This window comes from Carcharodon carcharias, chromosome 10, assembly GCF_017639515.1.
Source record: "Carcharodon carcharias isolate sCarCar2 chromosome 10, sCarCar2.pri, whole genome shotgun sequence".
Taxonomy (NCBI): Eukaryota; Metazoa; Chordata; class Chondrichthyes; order Lamniformes; family Lamnidae; genus Carcharodon; species Carcharodon carcharias.
Genome location: NC_054476.1, coordinates 161,130,994 through 161,149,183, shown reverse-complemented (window position 1 = coordinate 161,149,183; position 18,190 = coordinate 161,130,994). Strand labels below are relative to the sequence as shown.

The 18,190-nt window shown below is 43.7% G+C and overlaps 1 protein-coding gene across 3 annotated transcripts in view; it reads right to left on the bottom strand.

The window, feature by feature from the left end:
• The window catches only part of ankrd13b (ankyrin repeat domain 13B), a 344,010-nt gene that overhangs the window by 54,315 nt on the left and 271,505 nt on the right, over window positions 1–18,190 (bottom strand). For all 3 annotated transcript variants that reach the window (XM_041198330.1, XM_041198331.1, XM_041198332.1), the window contains 3 exons: window positions 11,158–11,347; window positions 7,142–7,208; window positions 1,377–1,458 (listed from right to left, as the gene is read on the bottom strand). In XM_041198330.1, the coding sequence (XP_041054264.1) occupies window positions 1,377–1,458; window positions 7,142–7,208; window positions 11,158–11,347 (339 nt within the window). The remainder of the gene's footprint in view (window positions 1–1,376; window positions 1,459–7,141; window positions 7,209–11,157; window positions 11,348–18,190) is intronic.

The following is an 18,190-nucleotide window of genomic DNA, read 5'->3' as shown; positions in this document are numbered from 1 at the left end:
CACGACTGCCTCAATCACGGCATTACACAAAAAAATATTTCCATTGCAAATATTTAGTTTTGAGTTGGAAATCATTTTGCCCTGACATTAGATCTCTGTTAAGTCATTCAAATTGAGTGTCTAGCTTCACCCAACTCACTGGTCCACCTATAGGGAGCCCAAATAACACATTATTAAGAGGCTTACCAGCCCTTATCTCAAATGATCACCCAAAAGTCTGTCTTTTTAGTCAGATTGCTTTGCAACTCCATATTAAATACCACAACTAATTAACCTCGAAATGGGCATGCTTACATTAGAGTCTTTATAAGCCATTTATTTTAAAGAAACTCATTTACAATATTTGTACCGCAGTTAATTAAATTATTGCGAAAGCAAGTGAATCTAAATTAAATCTTTAGCTGAGTGTTCTTAGTCTAGTGAAGATAACTGGCACGTGTTGGGTTGAATGCACTCAGTATTCCCAATAATGAACGTATAAATATTTTAATCTTTAATATTATTCTACTGTAAGATAAAGTCGTAATTTTCCAGGAGATGAATCAACTGGTATTACTATTGGATCAGTCATGTGATGCTACACATGTTTAGCTCCTACACCATTAGTTTCTTTTTTAAGCTCCTACGTATTTCATGATTCATCTACTATCTCACTGTGGTTTGCTTTTTAGCACTGCAGAAAGGTTTCATAACCAGGCTAGCCATCAATACCTCAAAGCTTTGCCATTTTGTTATCCTAAGGTAGTCTCCAGATGAAGGTAAAATAATGTTGCCAGTATAATACCTGCTTGACATTTTGAGTTTTAACCTTTTGGTTTATAATCTCATTAAAGCCTCCCAATTGGATTGTAGCTTTCAAAGCCCTGTCAAGCACCTAATTATCATATATTTAATGCTGTGCCTGCCATGTGAAATCTGTACCCTAAGAATAAATGAGCAGTGATATAATATACAGGAACTGGCATTGAAGCTGGTATGAAATTCATCTTGTGTCAATTATATTTTTACTGGAGTGAGAACCATGTATTCAACAACAGGGTGTGAATATGGGGAGAGAAGCTTTCCCAGATTAACATTATCCCCCCACCCCCCACTCTGCCACCCCCAACAGATGTTCCACAGACAGAAGATATTGGGTATATTTAAAGATTTATTAACTCTTTTCAAAACTAACGTTTACCTCCCCACTTACTGCTCACCTTGAGAGACTACCCCTGCTCCTGGCACATTTGCAGTTACTATTGTCTATAAGGAATAGAATGCTTCAGCCCCTTTTCATTGTTCCTTTTTTTCCAGTGTCGGTGTTAATGAGCTGTCACTGTTCTACCTGTTTACACATGCTCAACGCAGGCCCAGTAATGCACTCCTTTACTTACCTTTGCTTTTACTCTTGTTCTGGTCCGAGAGGTGCTCTGTTCTTGTCCTAGTAACTAGTTCCACATTTGAAGCTCCATAAACCTATGAGGATGCATGAGAGGGATTTTTATTTTGCAAGAAAACCATTGAGTTACATAGAAAGTACACTGAAATGGGCCACTGAGTCCAACTTGTACATGCCATCATTTATTCTGCACATGAGCATCCTCTCACCCTACTCCCTATCACATTTACTTCTGTTGCTTTCTCTCTCACGTGTCATTTTCCCCTTAGATACTCTGGTTCTATTTGCCTCAATTACTCCTTGGGGTAGCCCATTCCCCATTTCTTACCACTCGTTGGATAAAGAGTTTCTCCTGAATTCCCTTTTGGATGTATTAATGACTGTATTAAGCTCTGTCTAGTTTTGGACATCCCCTCAAGTGGAATCATCTTCTCTGCACCTATACTATCAAACACTTTCATTATCTTAAAGACCTTTATCAGGTTTCTGCTCAGCCTTCTATTTTCAGAGAAAAGAACACCAGCTTGTTCAGGCTTTGCTGACAAGTGCATTCTCTCAGTTCTGGTATCATCTTTGTGTATCTTGTTTGTGTAACTTCTCCAGCGCCTGTATGTCATTTTTATAATATGGAGACCAGAATTGTGCATAGTACTCAAAAGAGTGTACTAACCAAGGTCCAAGGCAAGTTTAATATAACTTCTCTATTTTTCAATTTTAATCCTCTAGAAATAAAATCCTTTGCTTTCTTGTACGATCGTATTAACCCGTGTTGCTTTTTCTAGTGGTTTGTGTATCTGTACCCCGTGATTCTTTTGCTCCAATATCCTCTTTAGACTCATTTTTTTTAAATTATCCATTCACAGGATGTGGGTGTCATTGGCAAGGCCAGTTTTATTTCCCCTTCCTAATTGCCCTTGAGGAGGCTGTCGCCTTGCCAGGGCCGCTTCAGGGATTTTGAACTCGTGGGCAGAATTCTTCGCCCTGCATGTTGGGCGTCCGCCCGACCCGAACGGAAGTGAAATAGCGCGCGACGATGTCAGGCGAGCATCCCGAAGTCTCGCGACCTTTTGGTCGGCAAATGCGGTGCCTGCTGCCTCTCTTATTAATTAGAGTCCCCGGTTGTGAACGATACTGATCCTCTGTGGAACACCACTTCCTACCTTTTAGCAGCCGGAGTACTGCAGCTACCCTTAACTCTTACTCTCTGTTTTCTGTTTTGTAGCCAGCCCCGCTATCTGTTCCCTGATTCCCCCACGCTTTGGCCTTAGTTATGGTTCTACTATACGGTACCCTGCATGTGATCTTGCCTAAAGCAAGAAGTATAAAACATGGTACCAAAATACTTAATCATAGTATCCCTGAAATTAACACAGAAGATTAGAAATTCCATTAATGATATTATCAATACTTGTTTTTTAACCAAAACTGCTTGGAAAAACAAAAAGTCAGAAATAAAACTATAAGAGATGTAGAGTTAGCTTTTAGAAAGAGCAACGAATGTTGTTGTGCCAATTCACAAAGCAGCTATACAAATGATCAAGTTGGGATCCAAAGAGACAAAATGAAGGCGATGATCATCAAATAATATACTTGACACAATGTCTTCTGTGCTACTTAGACTGGGAAGGAAGGGTAGGTGGGGACATGAGGGTGGATAAATGTTCTAAATTTTTCCTTGATTCATCTTTGAAGTTATGCAGGACGTTCTCCTGGGAGATTAAGTAGGGGCATGACAGGATAGGTTTTATCTGGCTAATGAAGTAACAAGTCTAATGAGCAGAAGGTCCTTTTCTTGCACCATACTTTGTTGTGTCCTTGTAAGCTCATAAGGTGCGTTGGGTTGCTAGCTGTGATTAAATGTATTCCTGGAGGTTTCATCACAAGACTTGTCCCCACACTTATCACAGAATCACAGAATTTTAGTGGCACAGAAGGAGGCCATTTGGCCCATTGTGTGCCTGCACCAGAAGTTGACCAACATGTCCATCCTTGTGATACTTTGCCTTCCTACACAGATTGGAAAGCAAAAAGACTCATTATTCAACTGGATGATACTTTACTGTCAGCCAAACAGCCCTTTCCACGCCCCCCCCCCCCACAACCCCCACCATTTTCAATATCCTTTGGGCAGAATTCCGAGTTTAGCGGGCTGGTACGATCGGCAGGCCTGGGAGCAGCTGTGTTCGGCCCCCCTCCCCCCACTGCGATTTCACACTGGCCGGCCAGCGTGAAAAGTGGCTCCATTGGTCGGGAAGGGCGAATGGAGGCTGAGGCCTGCCGGCCACCGGGTCCAATGGCAGCCCAGCGGCCGGTTTAAAAACAGCCCAGGCAGCCCCTTGGAGGGCGGCCAGCCAAGGGGACACCTTCCGTGTTGTCAACAGGGAATTATGGCTCCCAGTGCGGCTGCAGACGCCAGGCGGGAGGGCAGATCAGGTGGGCACTCGGGCCCTCTGGTTTGCTGATGCCTCGTGGTCTTCCTGGAAGAGGTGGCTGCCAGCCGGAACATTCCCCAGGGTTGGAAGGAGGAGGCCATTGCACTTTACAAAAAGAGCTTGGGAGGAGGTGGCAGTGCTGGTCAGCAGCCATGATGTTGTGTGGCGCATCTGGGTCCAGCGCTGCAAGAGGTTAAATGACCTACTGCGCTCAGGAAGTGTGAGTACTGTGTTGGCATGGATCTGCGTGTTGAAGTGTTAAGGGCTGGGCGCGTCCCTGTGGAGCTCAGGGGTGTTAGAGCCTGTGTGCTAACTGTCACTGACGCTGGAGCTGGCCAAGGGGGTAAGCCCTAGCTGCTTGGACTGAGTGCCTTGTGGCTCGAGATCCATAACTCAGATATGCCCGGCCAGGTGCTCCTCAGGTGGGGTTGGCCAGAATGCAATGGCGCTGCAGGTTGTGGATGGACTAATCAATGCTCCTCCATCCTTTCAGGAGAAGACAGCCCATAGCAACATTGAAAGGTTGTGGGCCGGTGGAGGCCCCATAAGCCTCCTAATCCTAACCAGATATGAACCAGGATGCCTTGGAGCTGGGGAGGCATTGTGCACCTCAGTCAACCGGCAGAGGAGGGGCTGGGATATCAGACGAAGGTAACAGTGCAAATGCACAAAGTTGAGAGTTTCGGATGGTGCAAACATTCTTGTGTAGCCTCATCCATTGATGGGAGCCTCAAAACTGGATTCCCCATTGATCATTGAAAGACGAAGCTGGTGCCAGCGAGGGGGGAGCACCAAGACGGACCACTGGCAAACGTAAGTTTAAGGCACCATGAGCACAAGAGGGACTGGTCACAGGTGATCTCCTGATGTGCAATATTTTGTTTATGTTTGCTGGTCTGGGGTTGAAGACCAGGGAAGGTTCTGTTAATTTGTTTTGACTGTCAACATGAGATAAATTTTCTTTTGTTGTAATGGCCTGGGTATGCTTCACCTTTTTTATTTAATGGGGTGCAGGGTACGCCAGTATGTAACGCTGGACGCGGGTGGCTCGAGACTTTATTGCGCAGGCACTGAGTAGACTTTGGGGTCAAAGGAAAGGGTCACTGCAGATATCTGGGATGGAGGTGGCAGCCCTAGCATGAGCTGGTAGCGCTTATTTAGTTGAAGGAGTGTTGGATCAAGGTGACCCTGGTGTCCCTGCCTCCTTGGAGGTTACAGAGGTCTGGCTCCATGCCCTTAGTGTTCTCCTCACCGTGCTCCTCTTCTTACTCACTACTGGACTCATCATCTGTGGTTTGTTGAACTGCCTCAAGATCCTCTTCCTCCAGTGAGTCCCCCCTTGCCAGTGCCAGATTGTGGAGTGTGCAGCACATGATGACTATCAGTGACACCCGCTCTGGGGGGTACTGTAGTGCACCTCCTGAACAGTCCAGGCATTGCAAGCGAATCTTCAGAAGATCTATGATCTTCTCTATCACCGCCCTTGTGGAGGCATGACTCCTATTATACCGCTGCTCTGCCTCTGTTCTTGGGTGGCCGAGAGGCACCTTTTCAAGGGATAGCCCTTGTCACCCAGCAGCCAACCATCCAGCCGGGCTGGAGCACTGAAGAGCCTCGGCACCTGGGAGTGTCTTAGGATGTACACGTCATGGGAGCTGCCTGGGTACCTTGCACAGACTTGTAGAATCAGCATCCTGTGGTCACACACTATCTGCACGTTCATGGAGTGGAAGCCCTTCCTGTTGACGAAGGCACCGGGCTCACCTGCTGGCACCTTGATGGCCACATGTGTACAGTCTATAGCACCCTGGACACGGGGGTCCCCAGCAATCATGGGCAAAGCCTCTGGCTCACTCAGCTTGGCTGGCATCGTCCGTACGGTAATGAATGAAAGTCAATACCCACCTGAACAGAGCTTCTGTCACCAGCTTGATGCAAATGTGGACAGCTGATTGGGATACTCCCACACAGATCCCCCACTGACCCCTGGAAAGAGCTGGAGGCATAGAGGTTGAGGGCCACTGTGACCTTCAGGGCCACTGGCATGGGGTGTCCACACACACAGTCGGAGCTGACCCACCCACCTGCTTAGTGAAAAGTTCTGGCTTTAGAGAAATGTACAGAGAAATGTTCCAAGAAAATGTCCCAACAATTTCCTCTAGGACTGTACACAGCAATTCTTGGAGACTCCAGGCCAATCCTTGTGGGTTGACAACCCTCACCTCATATCCCCAGCAAATCCAAATGACAGCTGGGGATCAGGGAAATCATGGTCATAAATCTGCACAAGCCATTGCCGTAATACTGGGCTACCAAGTTATCTAGGGACAAATGTTAACATTTAGTGAGTTGCTGGCACAGAGATTCACATGGCAAAACACATACTGGGAATTTGGATGCAGAGGTCAATAATATCATTTTCCAACTATTAAAATTAGGCTGTCAATCAAATGCATTAACCTCCAAGCTTCCAGTTCCTGATGTGTGGTAATGTCACACAAAGTTTCATATTGGGAATGCTAAATTATAAATGATACTCTCTCTTGTTTGCATAAGAACATAAGGAAGTGGACTAGGCCATTCAGCTCTTTGAATCTGCACCTTCATTCAATAAGATCATAACTGATCTACATCTTTTATTCTTTCATGTAATGTGGGCATCGCTGGCAAGGCCAGCATTTGTTGCCAATCCTGAATTGCCCTTGAACTTAGTAGCTTCTTAGGTCATTTCAGAGGGTAGAGTCAACGACATTGCTGTGGGTCTGGAGTCACATTTGGGCCAGACCAGGTAAGGATGGCAGATTTCCTTCCCTAAAGGACATTAGTGAACCAGATGGGATTTTACAACAATTGAAGATAGTTTCATGGCCACTATTACTGAGACTAGCTTCATATTCCAGATTTTTCTAAATTAACTGAATTCAAATTCCACCAGCTGCCATGGTGGGAGTTGAACTCATGTCCCTGGGGCGTTAGCCTGGGTTTCTGGATTACTAGTCCAACGAAATTACCACTAAACCATTATCTCCCCATATACTCATCACCCACCCCCACACCCCACCCCGCATCCTGCCATCTCTCCTTCAAAACCATTTTCCTGCACTATCCCTTGATGTTTTTAATATTTAGAAATTTATCAATCTGAGTCTTGAACATCCTCAATGACTGAGCCTCAACAGCCCTCTGGAGCAGAGAATTCCAAAGATTCGCCACCCTCTGAGTGAAGAAATTCCTCCTCCTTTCAGTCCTGCATGGACTGTCCCTTATGCTGAGAATAATCTTGCAGCACATAATAGGGCACCCTTGAGTCGTTAGCACTTTCCTTTACCTTGGACTCATATCCGTTAATTATCTCAGTCTTCTCACTCCTCCAACCCAGGATTCCAGATTTATTTCTGAGAAAGGTAAATTGAAAAAGAAAATAGCAGTGAAGGCATCTTCAACACATTCCAATTACTGAAAGCTGTCAGACCCGATACATTATTCAGTGTTGTGCAACAAATCAGTTCAAATCATGTTACTTGGGGCATTTAAAATTAGCACACATGAAGGCTACTTCAAGGAATGGTGGGAGAAGAAAGCAGTATTTGTGAACCATTTTTTATTTTAGCTTATAGTTTAATGTTTGTTTTATGCCCTATCTACTTGGTAAAAGCAGATACATTTTGCTCAACAATAATTATTAACTGAGTAAAGTAATCAAAACAAAGATGTGCCACTTTGTCAAACTCCAGCTATTAGGTTCTCAATATGTTGGCTAGTCAAAGCTGGGAAGGCTGTAAGGTGATAAGTTTCCTTGTAGGAGTTTGGAAGGGATAACAGGACCCCTTGGACATGAACCTGAATCCAGGAATGATGGGATGAAGATAAGAATTTTACGTTAAATATTTGAGCAATTTCACCTTGATTCCTAATGGGTGTGCAAAAATTGGCCATCTTACTTAGAAAAGTTGCAAAGATGTCTAGTGTGGGGAATGGAAAATAAATCATAATGGTACAGTAGAGGTTGTTCTTCCCAGGCAAGATTAAGGCATATTGTTGTGGCTGATCTGAATACAATGAGCTGTATTCCACATCAAGTATTAGTGCTGACATTGGACTAAAATGTAGGCAACTTCCCATTCTCCAGCTTCACCTCTATGTCAAATGCTCAGATGTTGAATTTGGATCCCAAATTCATACCTCCCACACTTTGGGCCCAATTTTAACCCTGGTAATTGAATGGATTTTGAGTGAGTTAAAATTTCACCCAAATGTATTCCTGGACGTCCAGTGGTTTCTGCCTTGTCCTTTCGAGTTTGATGCACACAAACCATTTTGTGTTCCCTTTGCGTTAGCTCAACTGCCAAGGAATGTCATGAACTGGGCTTAATAATTAACCTTCATCACCAACATGCTGTTAATAAATAAATATTCATGTGGCATTGTAACGTAGGATAGTTGCAGGCTGCAGGCAGCTTGTCTGAGTTCAGTAGAGTCCATCAAAAATGCAATTGAGCAACTGGATCACCCCTACATGGTTGAGATCCGTTAAGTCCACACAGGCTAGAGAAAGAACCTGAGATCTTCCTGGTCAATATAGTTCAGTACATTTATCTACTTAGCCTCTGAAGGCAGCAAGAATAATATTAGAGCTGTGATATATTGTGTAATTTTAACTGTTTCAATTTAGCAAGTCATCTGTACTTAATTTAATATTTGTCTTGCCACCACTTTTATTTTTTACTTAGCACTAAAATGCACTTTTGTATTTTAGCAAAAACCTGTGTATTTTAGCACATTTAGATAATATTCAAAGAAGTGCTCCTAAAGCATTGTGTACATTGCTTCACCCTTCATACTATAACTCACTGCGTATCAAACATCACCCAGTATATGCAATGCTATCTATATCATTAAATACTACTGTTGGCTTTGACCCGTAGAGTACTGAAAAATTTGCCTGCTATTATATCTAACCAGAAGTGTGTAAAGACCTGACAACTGTTGCAATGTATTGTCAAATATGTTCAAGTTAAATGAGTTTTTGGGAGCTATAGTTAAAGCAAGTGTTGAAAAATATCTATTCTGTCAAAAATATTAATTTAACATTCTGATACAATTGAATTAGATAGTGATTAGGTTACTATGCAAACTAGTATAGGAATGCCAACTGGAAATAATACACAAAGAATCTACTGTAAACCTGCTAGTTAGGTTATGGTAGGAATTATGGTTATTGTACAGAATTGGAAGAGGCAGCAAATAACGAGGATTGATCTGTCAAGAAAGAGATGACAGAAATATCTGGCATGGAGAGGATATTTTGGAAACTAAGCATCTTATGCCTTTCAAATAGAGGCTGTAAGATGGAGCATGATCATTTATTGAAAAATGAATTACTGTGTGATTCATTCACATGACTCACATCAAATGTTACGCCAGAAAACCTCACAGTCATATATATTTTGTGTTACATATATGTTACTTATGTTGTCTACCAATTATCGAATTTAATGATTCTTTGTTCAATTCTTGGCACTGTAGAGAGAGGAGGGTGCATTACACAAGCCTAAGGTCAAGTGACACAACCAAAGAGAAACACTAATGAGATGAAGCCTTGGTTCCATGTAGCTTCCTATAGCCTTTGTAGTTTGAAGACAGATCCAAATAGGAAAGAAAGGAAGAGGAGTCAACATGGAGGGAAGGAAAGAGGTTGTATGTCTGTAATGGAATTTGCATTTGTGCACCCGAGAACTTTGAGGAGAGAAAGAAAAAAGCAACAGAGAGGTAGATTGTGAGAAGAAGATGACAAGAGGCATAAGGCTGAGCAGAATGGCGCCAAGATACAGATAAGAACATAAACAAAAGTAGAAAATCAAGCAAAGAGTGAGCAAAGCAGAAATAATTTCAAGAGATGTTGTTAGTCAGCCCTTTAATGTAAAACCAGGGGAAAAAAAACTTCCATTCAAAAATAACAAGAATAGTACAGAAGACCTTTGAGAAATCAATATTTGTAAAATAAAGAGTTAGAGTGAATTTCTTCAGGGGGATCTGTGACTAACTTTGGCAGAAGGCCAAGGAAACTCTGTTTAGTGCATAACAATCCTCCAACAAAGTTACTGTGGCCAATCAGGATGACCGACAAGAAAATGCCTTGCATAGAAATCAGGATGGGTTCCGTGTTTTAGAGATAAAAGCAAAGAACTGCGGATACTGGAAATCCAAAACAAAAACAAAAACAGAAATACCTGGAAAAACTCAGCAGGTCTGGCAGCATCGGTTGATGCTGAGTTTTTCCAGGTATTTCTGTTTTTGTTTCTGTATTTTAGAGCATCAGTTCTGGGGGGAGGTGAAAGACTAGTGGAAGAATCTCACAAATACAACAGTAATATTGGTGCTGCTAATATTCGTGTTCCTCATAAACCTTAGTAAAAATAAATTCCTATCCCATGTATCCATGAGCTTGCTACTATAATTCATTTACCCGCTTGCAGATATGTAAGGAAACATTTTCATGGTTTTCATTTTTCCTTACTTTGCCTTTTGACCCAAGTATTGGGAACATCAATTTTAATTAAAATGGTAAGATTGTTGAAGGGAGGGGGACCTGAGTTGCGGTGGTAGCATCCCTACTTTTCGGCCAGAAGCTCTGAGTTCAAATGTCACTTCAGGACTAAATGTCCATGAAAGCTGCGTGCATAATGTGGCCATACACAGTGATTATCAGCCTGTAAACCCTTCCAATACCTGATGGCAGGTGGAAAGACCAGGAGAGTTTCCTGGTCAGCCATACTGCAGAGGACTAAGGCAAACCACTGTGGTATTTTGCCAAGCATAATCATGCACCAATCCAATGGGAGTCCATGGTTGCCAATGCCCTCTTAGGGCAGGGGACTTGGAGGAGGAGGAAGATTGTTGAATGTAAACAAAGCATTTCAAACTTGTCCAGAAAATAAACCCTAGGTTTGGGTTTGGATTCAGATCTCAGATCAAAGGGAATGACCAGACTCAAGAATTTGATCCAAACATTAGATTTTTTTTTTGCTTTTCTTAGAATTTTAGAACAAGATTTCAGATCCAAGAAAGGTCTGAAGGATTTCTACTTCAACCTCTGTGAATTCAAATCCAAAATTCTGAAGCTTAGTCCTGGGAAGCACAAATGATCCTACCGGGACCTTTGCCCCATAGTGCCTACCTCTTTGGCCAAGTGGCCGTGTTTCTTTATGTCTCTTATCTCTTTATGTTGCCTGGTGCCAAATGCTGGTTGATAGTGCTCCTGTGATGTGCCTTGGGACTTCTTATTACATAACAGATGCTAAATAAATGGAAGTGGTCGTTCAGCTGGAACCCAGCGACTGTTACCTTTCAAATGAGATGTTCTTGGTATCTAGTTGGGTGGTAACGATGGGAGTGGTGAGACGACTCGCCACCTGCTCTTCTGAGGGCTGCATGGCAGCCAACAGCATGTCACGGTCAAAATTAGCCAGTGACAGAGTTTCTGAATATACCATTTGACGATCATGGTCAATCTCCATTACAACTGCGCAGTTGTCTAGTGGAAACAAAGAAATGACAGAACATTAATAGTACCATCTCCTTCATTTAAATGATGTGAATATTCCTCCTGTGGCTTCAGTGTACCAAAATCATAAACACATTGAAAAGGAATTGTTGGTGAATTTGCTACATCTAATACACAATTTCAGTAAAAAAAAAATAAAGAGCAACATGGAATCTCCATGGAGATCCTTTGACTATGGTGTTCAGTATTTTCAATATTACTTCATCATAACTCAACAGTACATAACAGTATAATAGGTGCTCTGTTTATAATTTAAAAACCCTATATATATAAAATACCTACTTGGATATTACACCGTTGATGTAAGGCTGTCAAAGATAGTCATTGGGTCTTCTTAAATGTAGCTGTAACTCAGTGGTAGCACTCATGCCTCAAGATCAGAAGGTTGTGGGTTAATGTCCCATTGCTGACTGGACTACAAAACCTATGCTGACATTCTGCTCGGTGAGAGTGCTGCACTGCCAGAGGGGCCATCTTTTGAATGTGACATTAAATGAAGACCCTAATTACCCCAAGTGGACATAAAAGACTCAATGCCACTATTCACTGAAGAATTGGGAATTCCCTGAGTCCTGGCCAACATTTATCAGTAAAACAAATTATAGGAACATAGGAAGCAGAAGCAGGAGGAGGCCATTTGGCCATTCAAGCTTGTTCTATCACTCAACTAGATCATGGCTGATCTTCTACCTCAATGCAATTTTCTGCACTATCCTCATACCCCTTGATATCTTTAATAACTAGAAATCCATCTCAGTCTTGAACATACTCAAAGACTAAGCCTCCACAGCCCTCTGGGGTAGAAAATTCCAAAGATTCAGTACCCTCTCAGTGAAGACATTTCTCCTCATCTCGGTCCTAAATGGCCTACCTCATATTCTGAGACTGTTTCCCTGGTTCTAGACCACCACCCCCCCCTACAAAAGAGAATTACCTAGTAATTATCAGATTATTGTTCCTAAGACCTTATTGTGTGCATATTGGTTGACACTTTACCAACATTTACAACAGGGACTATACTTCAAAAGTACTTAATTGGTTTTAGAGCACTTTAGGATGTCCTGAGGTCATGGAAGGTGCCATATGAGTACAAGTCTTTCATTTCCTTTCTGCAGCACTTAGGAAAAGGGCACAGGATCTGTACCTACATGTTTCGTTCCTTTGGGGCACCCAATCCTGGCAGGCCAGTTAGCAATATATATCTGGCCCTTGCCAGTGTAGCGCCAGGCTTTACATCTGGTGAGCAACATGTATATGTATCAGTGCCTGGCTGTTACTTGCAGAAAAAAAACATTTAATGGTTAGTGAGAGATGTGTCCACATTCTCTTCTGGTCTGTATGCAGCCAATTGATTTTCTTGGCTCTGCTATAAACCACTGAAAGCTAGGTCCCTCTGTTGGTGTATGGCATTGCTGTGTAGCTGTGGCCCTCAATTCAAAAGTCACTATGTTATTGCATTATCTTTTATTTCCTTTGGGTTTTTTGTTCTGCCTATGATTCCTGGCATGACACTGCCTTTAGTGCACTCCTTTATCTTTACATTCATTTTCAGATGGGTGTCTGCTAGCTACATTCTTTACAAGAGGTCAGTACTTTTGTATGGAGTTGCCAATGGGGCTGCCAGCTAGATACGTAAATTGTCCAGCAAGCACAGGACAAAAACAAGCGAATATCCGAGTCTTAGGGCAGAATCTTGCAGTCCTGCCAGCAGCGGGAAGCTTAGCGGGGTGGGGGGACTTAATTTGCCAGCAGGCCAAAAACCAGTTTCCTGATGACAGGACAAACTTAATTCCTAAAGTTCTCGGGACTTTAAAAGCAGGTCAAGCTTCCCGATGAACAACGTCGGGGAGCTCTTTTGCATGCAGTTTCCTGTCAGTGAGAAATTAGAATATTTACTTTTACCACTGCACATAAATGGTGTGCACCTGGCAAGGGAGACTTCTCCCATGACTAACAGTGAGTTGCTGCTGCATTGCCCTCTTTGGGGAGCGTCTGTAGATGCCGGCCTATGCTCAAGACCCGGTGCCGGCAGTGTAAGTTGCGTGGAAGCTGACCGAGGAAGGGTTAGCAGGAAAGGGCAGAGCAGTGGCTGGGCAAAGGTGGAAGGGATAGTGCAGGCTGTCCATGGGGCCTATTAAATATGGCACCCAGAGCTTCGACTCCCCCCGCCCGCCATGAAATAACAGCAGGGACAGTAACTTCCTGCCTGCACCCCCATCATAAGAATCGGCAAGCTCCTCGCAGATGCATATTTAATGAGCTGAACAGTGTAAGATCACGCATGGTCAGCCCTCCTGCACCCCCACCACCGCACCCCCCACCCCCCCCCACTACCCCAGCAGAAACCACTCCCACTTCCACATCCAACACCAAACTTAGATTACAGGATGGGGGGATTCCACATTCAGTAATCCCACTGCTTGTTGCAAGCAAGAGGTGGTGACTGTGAAACTCTGTTTTGGGCTTAAGCCTCGGCCTTCAGTTACGCTGCCTGTTGATGAGACCGTTCCGCTGGTCGGCGTAAAAATGCGGAGCGTTTGCAGTTGTGAGTCAGAAAGAGTTCATTAAAAGTCCAGTTACTGGTGACCTAATGGTGGCCTGGGTTTATCTTCAAATTTCCTGCAGAGCTTGAAATTTTGCCCTGCCAAGGCCTTAATGATTTGGATTACTTATAATGTCAGCTTTATATCAGCCAAACAAATCGCATTCCTTCAAAACGCACACACATATAACCAAAAATCCAATAAACGAAGCACATTACGGCATGGGTGAGTAAATTCAATTACTGTGAGCCCACATTTCAATTAAAGTGACAATAAGTTAATAGCGTTCTGCTTTATTCAATGATCATTCTTTTATTGCACTGTCCGTCTAATCAATTACTGGATAATCAGCGGCTCCATTAATAAAATATATGGACAAATTGATTTGCCCAAGTTGGGAACCCATCTAACAAGTTGCATTAATTAATCACCAAATGATTTAGGGGTGTTAAGCTGAATGGTACAGGCTATTTGGTGGATCACACACAGGGCTAAGGGATGCAGCCAGATAATATGCATCCCAGGCACACTTAACATAGAACTGTAATTCCTCCCTTTGCTAATTTTTGGAAAACTAAATTGGTAACAATTGTGGCCGGAGTTTAACAAAGCGATGAGTGGTACCCATTGTAGATGGGGCATTATGTTATCATCATTATTATATTATATTATCAGATTCCATCTGATCTTCTGCCCTATTCTCAAACTCAGACCTCAAGGCACTGTCTATAATCTGCTTAAAATTGGTGCTTTCAATTAAAATGGTGCCGTGGTGAGTGCTAGAAGCGTTTGTAGCAAATAGCAAATGATAGCCATCCCACCCCCACCTTATGCAGGACAGGCAAGAAGGTTCCAGTTTTAATCTGCGACTTGTGTGGAATTAGCTGATTTTAGCCAGAGGAGCACCATAACTAGCCTCGCAGTCCAAGGAGAAGAAGAAAACCAATTAGCTCGGGTTCCGGCTTCCATACAGTGATGGCTGTTCAAACTAATTGTGTGTGGACAATGGGTAAGGGCAGCGATGGGCTTAGTTGTGATGTTTCTGCCCTGACTCTCAGTCGTTAAAAACACCAGCTGACACACAGTCTCATTCACAAATCAAGAATAGTCACTTGGGGATGAGCTTCAAAAGGGCAGCCAATCTACTTATTCCTCCTTGGGAATCAGCACTTTCAGGGAATTATTTATAGATATTTATAGACATTTCACTTCCAGCCTTTTACTTGCTACTTTTTTTGCAATGGACCATGGTCATTGGTAGCAATCAGCTTGAGAATTATTAATTATCATTTGTCCATACTCTTTTTTTTTACTAAATTCCTATTTGCTTCAAATTCATTATAAAGGAAAAATCATATTTTGAGAGCAAATTGAAGCAATAATTTTCAGCTTGGCATTTAAACAGCTTTTTTTGCACATTCCTCTTTAGGCTGACTAGCTCCTTGACAGCACATAATGAATTGACAAGTGGCATGCACTCAGTATTAAGCTTATTATTGTACCTGACATAGAAATGACAACAACTCACCAGGAAACCAAACAGATCAACAGTGTGCAATTGCACCACTATTAAAACTGAATTTAAAAAAAAATCTTTTCCAATTCTCTCTCCTAGATCTGTCAGCTCACACTGGGCTCCAGTTCAATAAAATATTCGGAGGTGGTCCCTTAGCCAGAGTGGAACTAAGAGTAAATTAGCTCTAGTCAACAGGATGACCACCTTCCCCAGTTTCTGCCACAGTGGTGGGTGGGAACATAGTGGTGGTCCCAGCAGTGGTAAATGGAGGGAAATTGCTGCAGATGGAAGCAGTCCCAGTTCCCTCTCTCCAGAAGCTTTTTCATTGACTTTGCTTCTAAACAAATCTGTAAATGTGGACCGGTTCACTCAGGGTTACAAGTTCGTGTTTCAACTTGATGAAGGCACTGCAGGTCACACATTCCAGAATACTGCCTGCACTGTTGAAATGTTGCTGCAGAAGAAAGGGTCCCTTTAGAGATAATCTGTAGCTGCCCACTTGCCAGAAAACAGTCTGACTTTTGGTGAGTTTATATATGCTTTGGCCTTATTGATTTTGCATATGCAAACTGTTCTGTGAGATAGCAGTGCATGGAGAAATCTGATGTTAAATAAACAATTATTTTGCCTAATTTATTTATTGATGTGGTTAACTCTACACAATCCCCTCAGTTTTGCTCATCACAGATAATGGTTAGTAGGGAGCTACTTGAGATAGACATTCTCAGGTCTCAAACCTCCCTGCCATGTCAAAATTCTGACAGGCACAAAGATGCACCAAACAGAAGGACTCAGAACCTCATTCTCTCCTCTGTAATCCAGACCAATTTCAGGCAGGAGAATCCCACAGAGTTTGATAGCATTTTGGCTAAGATCAAGTGTAGTATCTGTTCTTATCAGTTTTTAGCTGGCTAGGGAGAGACCATGGTCATGGTTGCTTCTGAATGTGTGTAAGTGTTGTTTTTGTGGGTATCATTTCTTTTACTGGGGGGGTTTCAGCAAAGGCTTTGGCCTTTTTGCCCTTTGGTATTGGAAGCTCTTCTGTGGTTACGTGAAGGGGCTTCAGTGCCTAACATCGGGAGCTTAAAGAGGTGATGGCTGGAACCAGTGGAGCCCCAAACCAGGGGTATGTAACACTGTTAGGCTGGCGGTGAAAGACAGCAAAGGAGTTACACCCATTGACTGTGTCTTCTTCATTAAGAGAATCCTTTTGGAGTCCTGTGGATTCAAAGTTGCAGAGATCTACTGTCCGCAGGACTTCCCGAGCGCTGGATACTTTGATGTGACCTGCAAGAATGTTGCTGCCTGCATCAAGTTCCTGAAGGTGTTCAAGGAGAAGAGAGACCAGTCATGGATGAGAATCCTCATGGCGGAGCCACTGTTTACTTTGCCATCACAGCGGGACCATGTGGTGACCATGTACATCTTCAACCCCCATGTTCCTGTCATTGATGTGCTCACCTTCCTCGCCAAGTATGTCGACAAGGTTGGGAACTGCAGAGAGGTCAAAAATGCCTTTGGGATTTGGACTAGCAAATGCCAGGTCAAGGTCACACTCAAGATGGATGGTAAAGGACGAATTCTCCACTCTCCTTCCAGCTTCACTGTCGGGTGAAGCCGTGGCTACTTTTTCTACGCTGGGCAGCCCAAAGCTTGTTGCTCATGAGGTAAGTCTGGTCATGTGGCGGCCAACTGCAGGGCCATCCTCTGCAAAAACTGCAAACAGGAAGGGCACCAGACAAAGGACTGCAAACAGACTAAGTGCTGCAACCTGTGTGGCGAGGCAGGTCACCTCTACAGGACCTGCCCCAAACGCTGCCCACTTATGCACAAGTGGCCAAAACCAACGAGGGGGGAAGCAGACAAAATGGTCAGTGTTACAATCGCCAAGGACACTAGCAAACCTCCACCACCAAGGCCTCCAGCGAACACAATGGGACAAAGAAGGACACAGAGAGAGACAAGATGAAGGAAAAGATTGAAGCAGCAGACAGCCAAACGACTGCACCGCCACCCCCTGAACCTCCCACTCCTCAGCAGAGCGAATCAATGGAGGAGGAACCAGCAGACAATCAACCGGGTGAGTGGCAGCTGATTAAGACGGCCAAAAAGAAGAACGGGCTAAGAAGGGACCACACCATTTCCCAGACGAGTGGCAAGAGGCTACTCCCATCTGAAAAGGTTGACAAGCGCTGCTGTTCATTGGATGAAGACGAGCAAGGGCGGCATCAGCAGAGAAAGTGGCAAAGCTCTAGGGAGCTGGGGGAGGAGACACCAGAGCACTAGAACACTGGAGTCAATGAAGAGGCCAGCGCACTCCAGCCCCAGGAAGCTGGGAGAAGTGAAGCACTCAGTGCACCCCAGCTCCGGGAAGCTGGAGGGGGAATGGATCGGAGACACTTCTCCAACAGAGAACAATTCAAACCTCGCTCCTTACACGAACCCCCAGATGCCACCTGAGTGGAACATCGCCAATGGGGAGGTTCAGGACAGTTTCCTCAGCCCATCCAAAGTGAGACAATTTGTGAACACTATGGGTCTGCAGGAGCAGACCAAAGGACTGGAATCTTAGAGACAACAGGTTTGGTAAGCGACAAAATGCTTTAAAAATGGGGATAAAGATTGCATCCATAAATGTGCGTAGCATTAAATCTACTACGCGATGTGTTGTGACCTTGGATTACCTTGCCAAGGTCAAAGCTGACCTGTTGTTTCTGCAGGGGTGTGCGATACCGCACCTCAGCTCCTACAGGC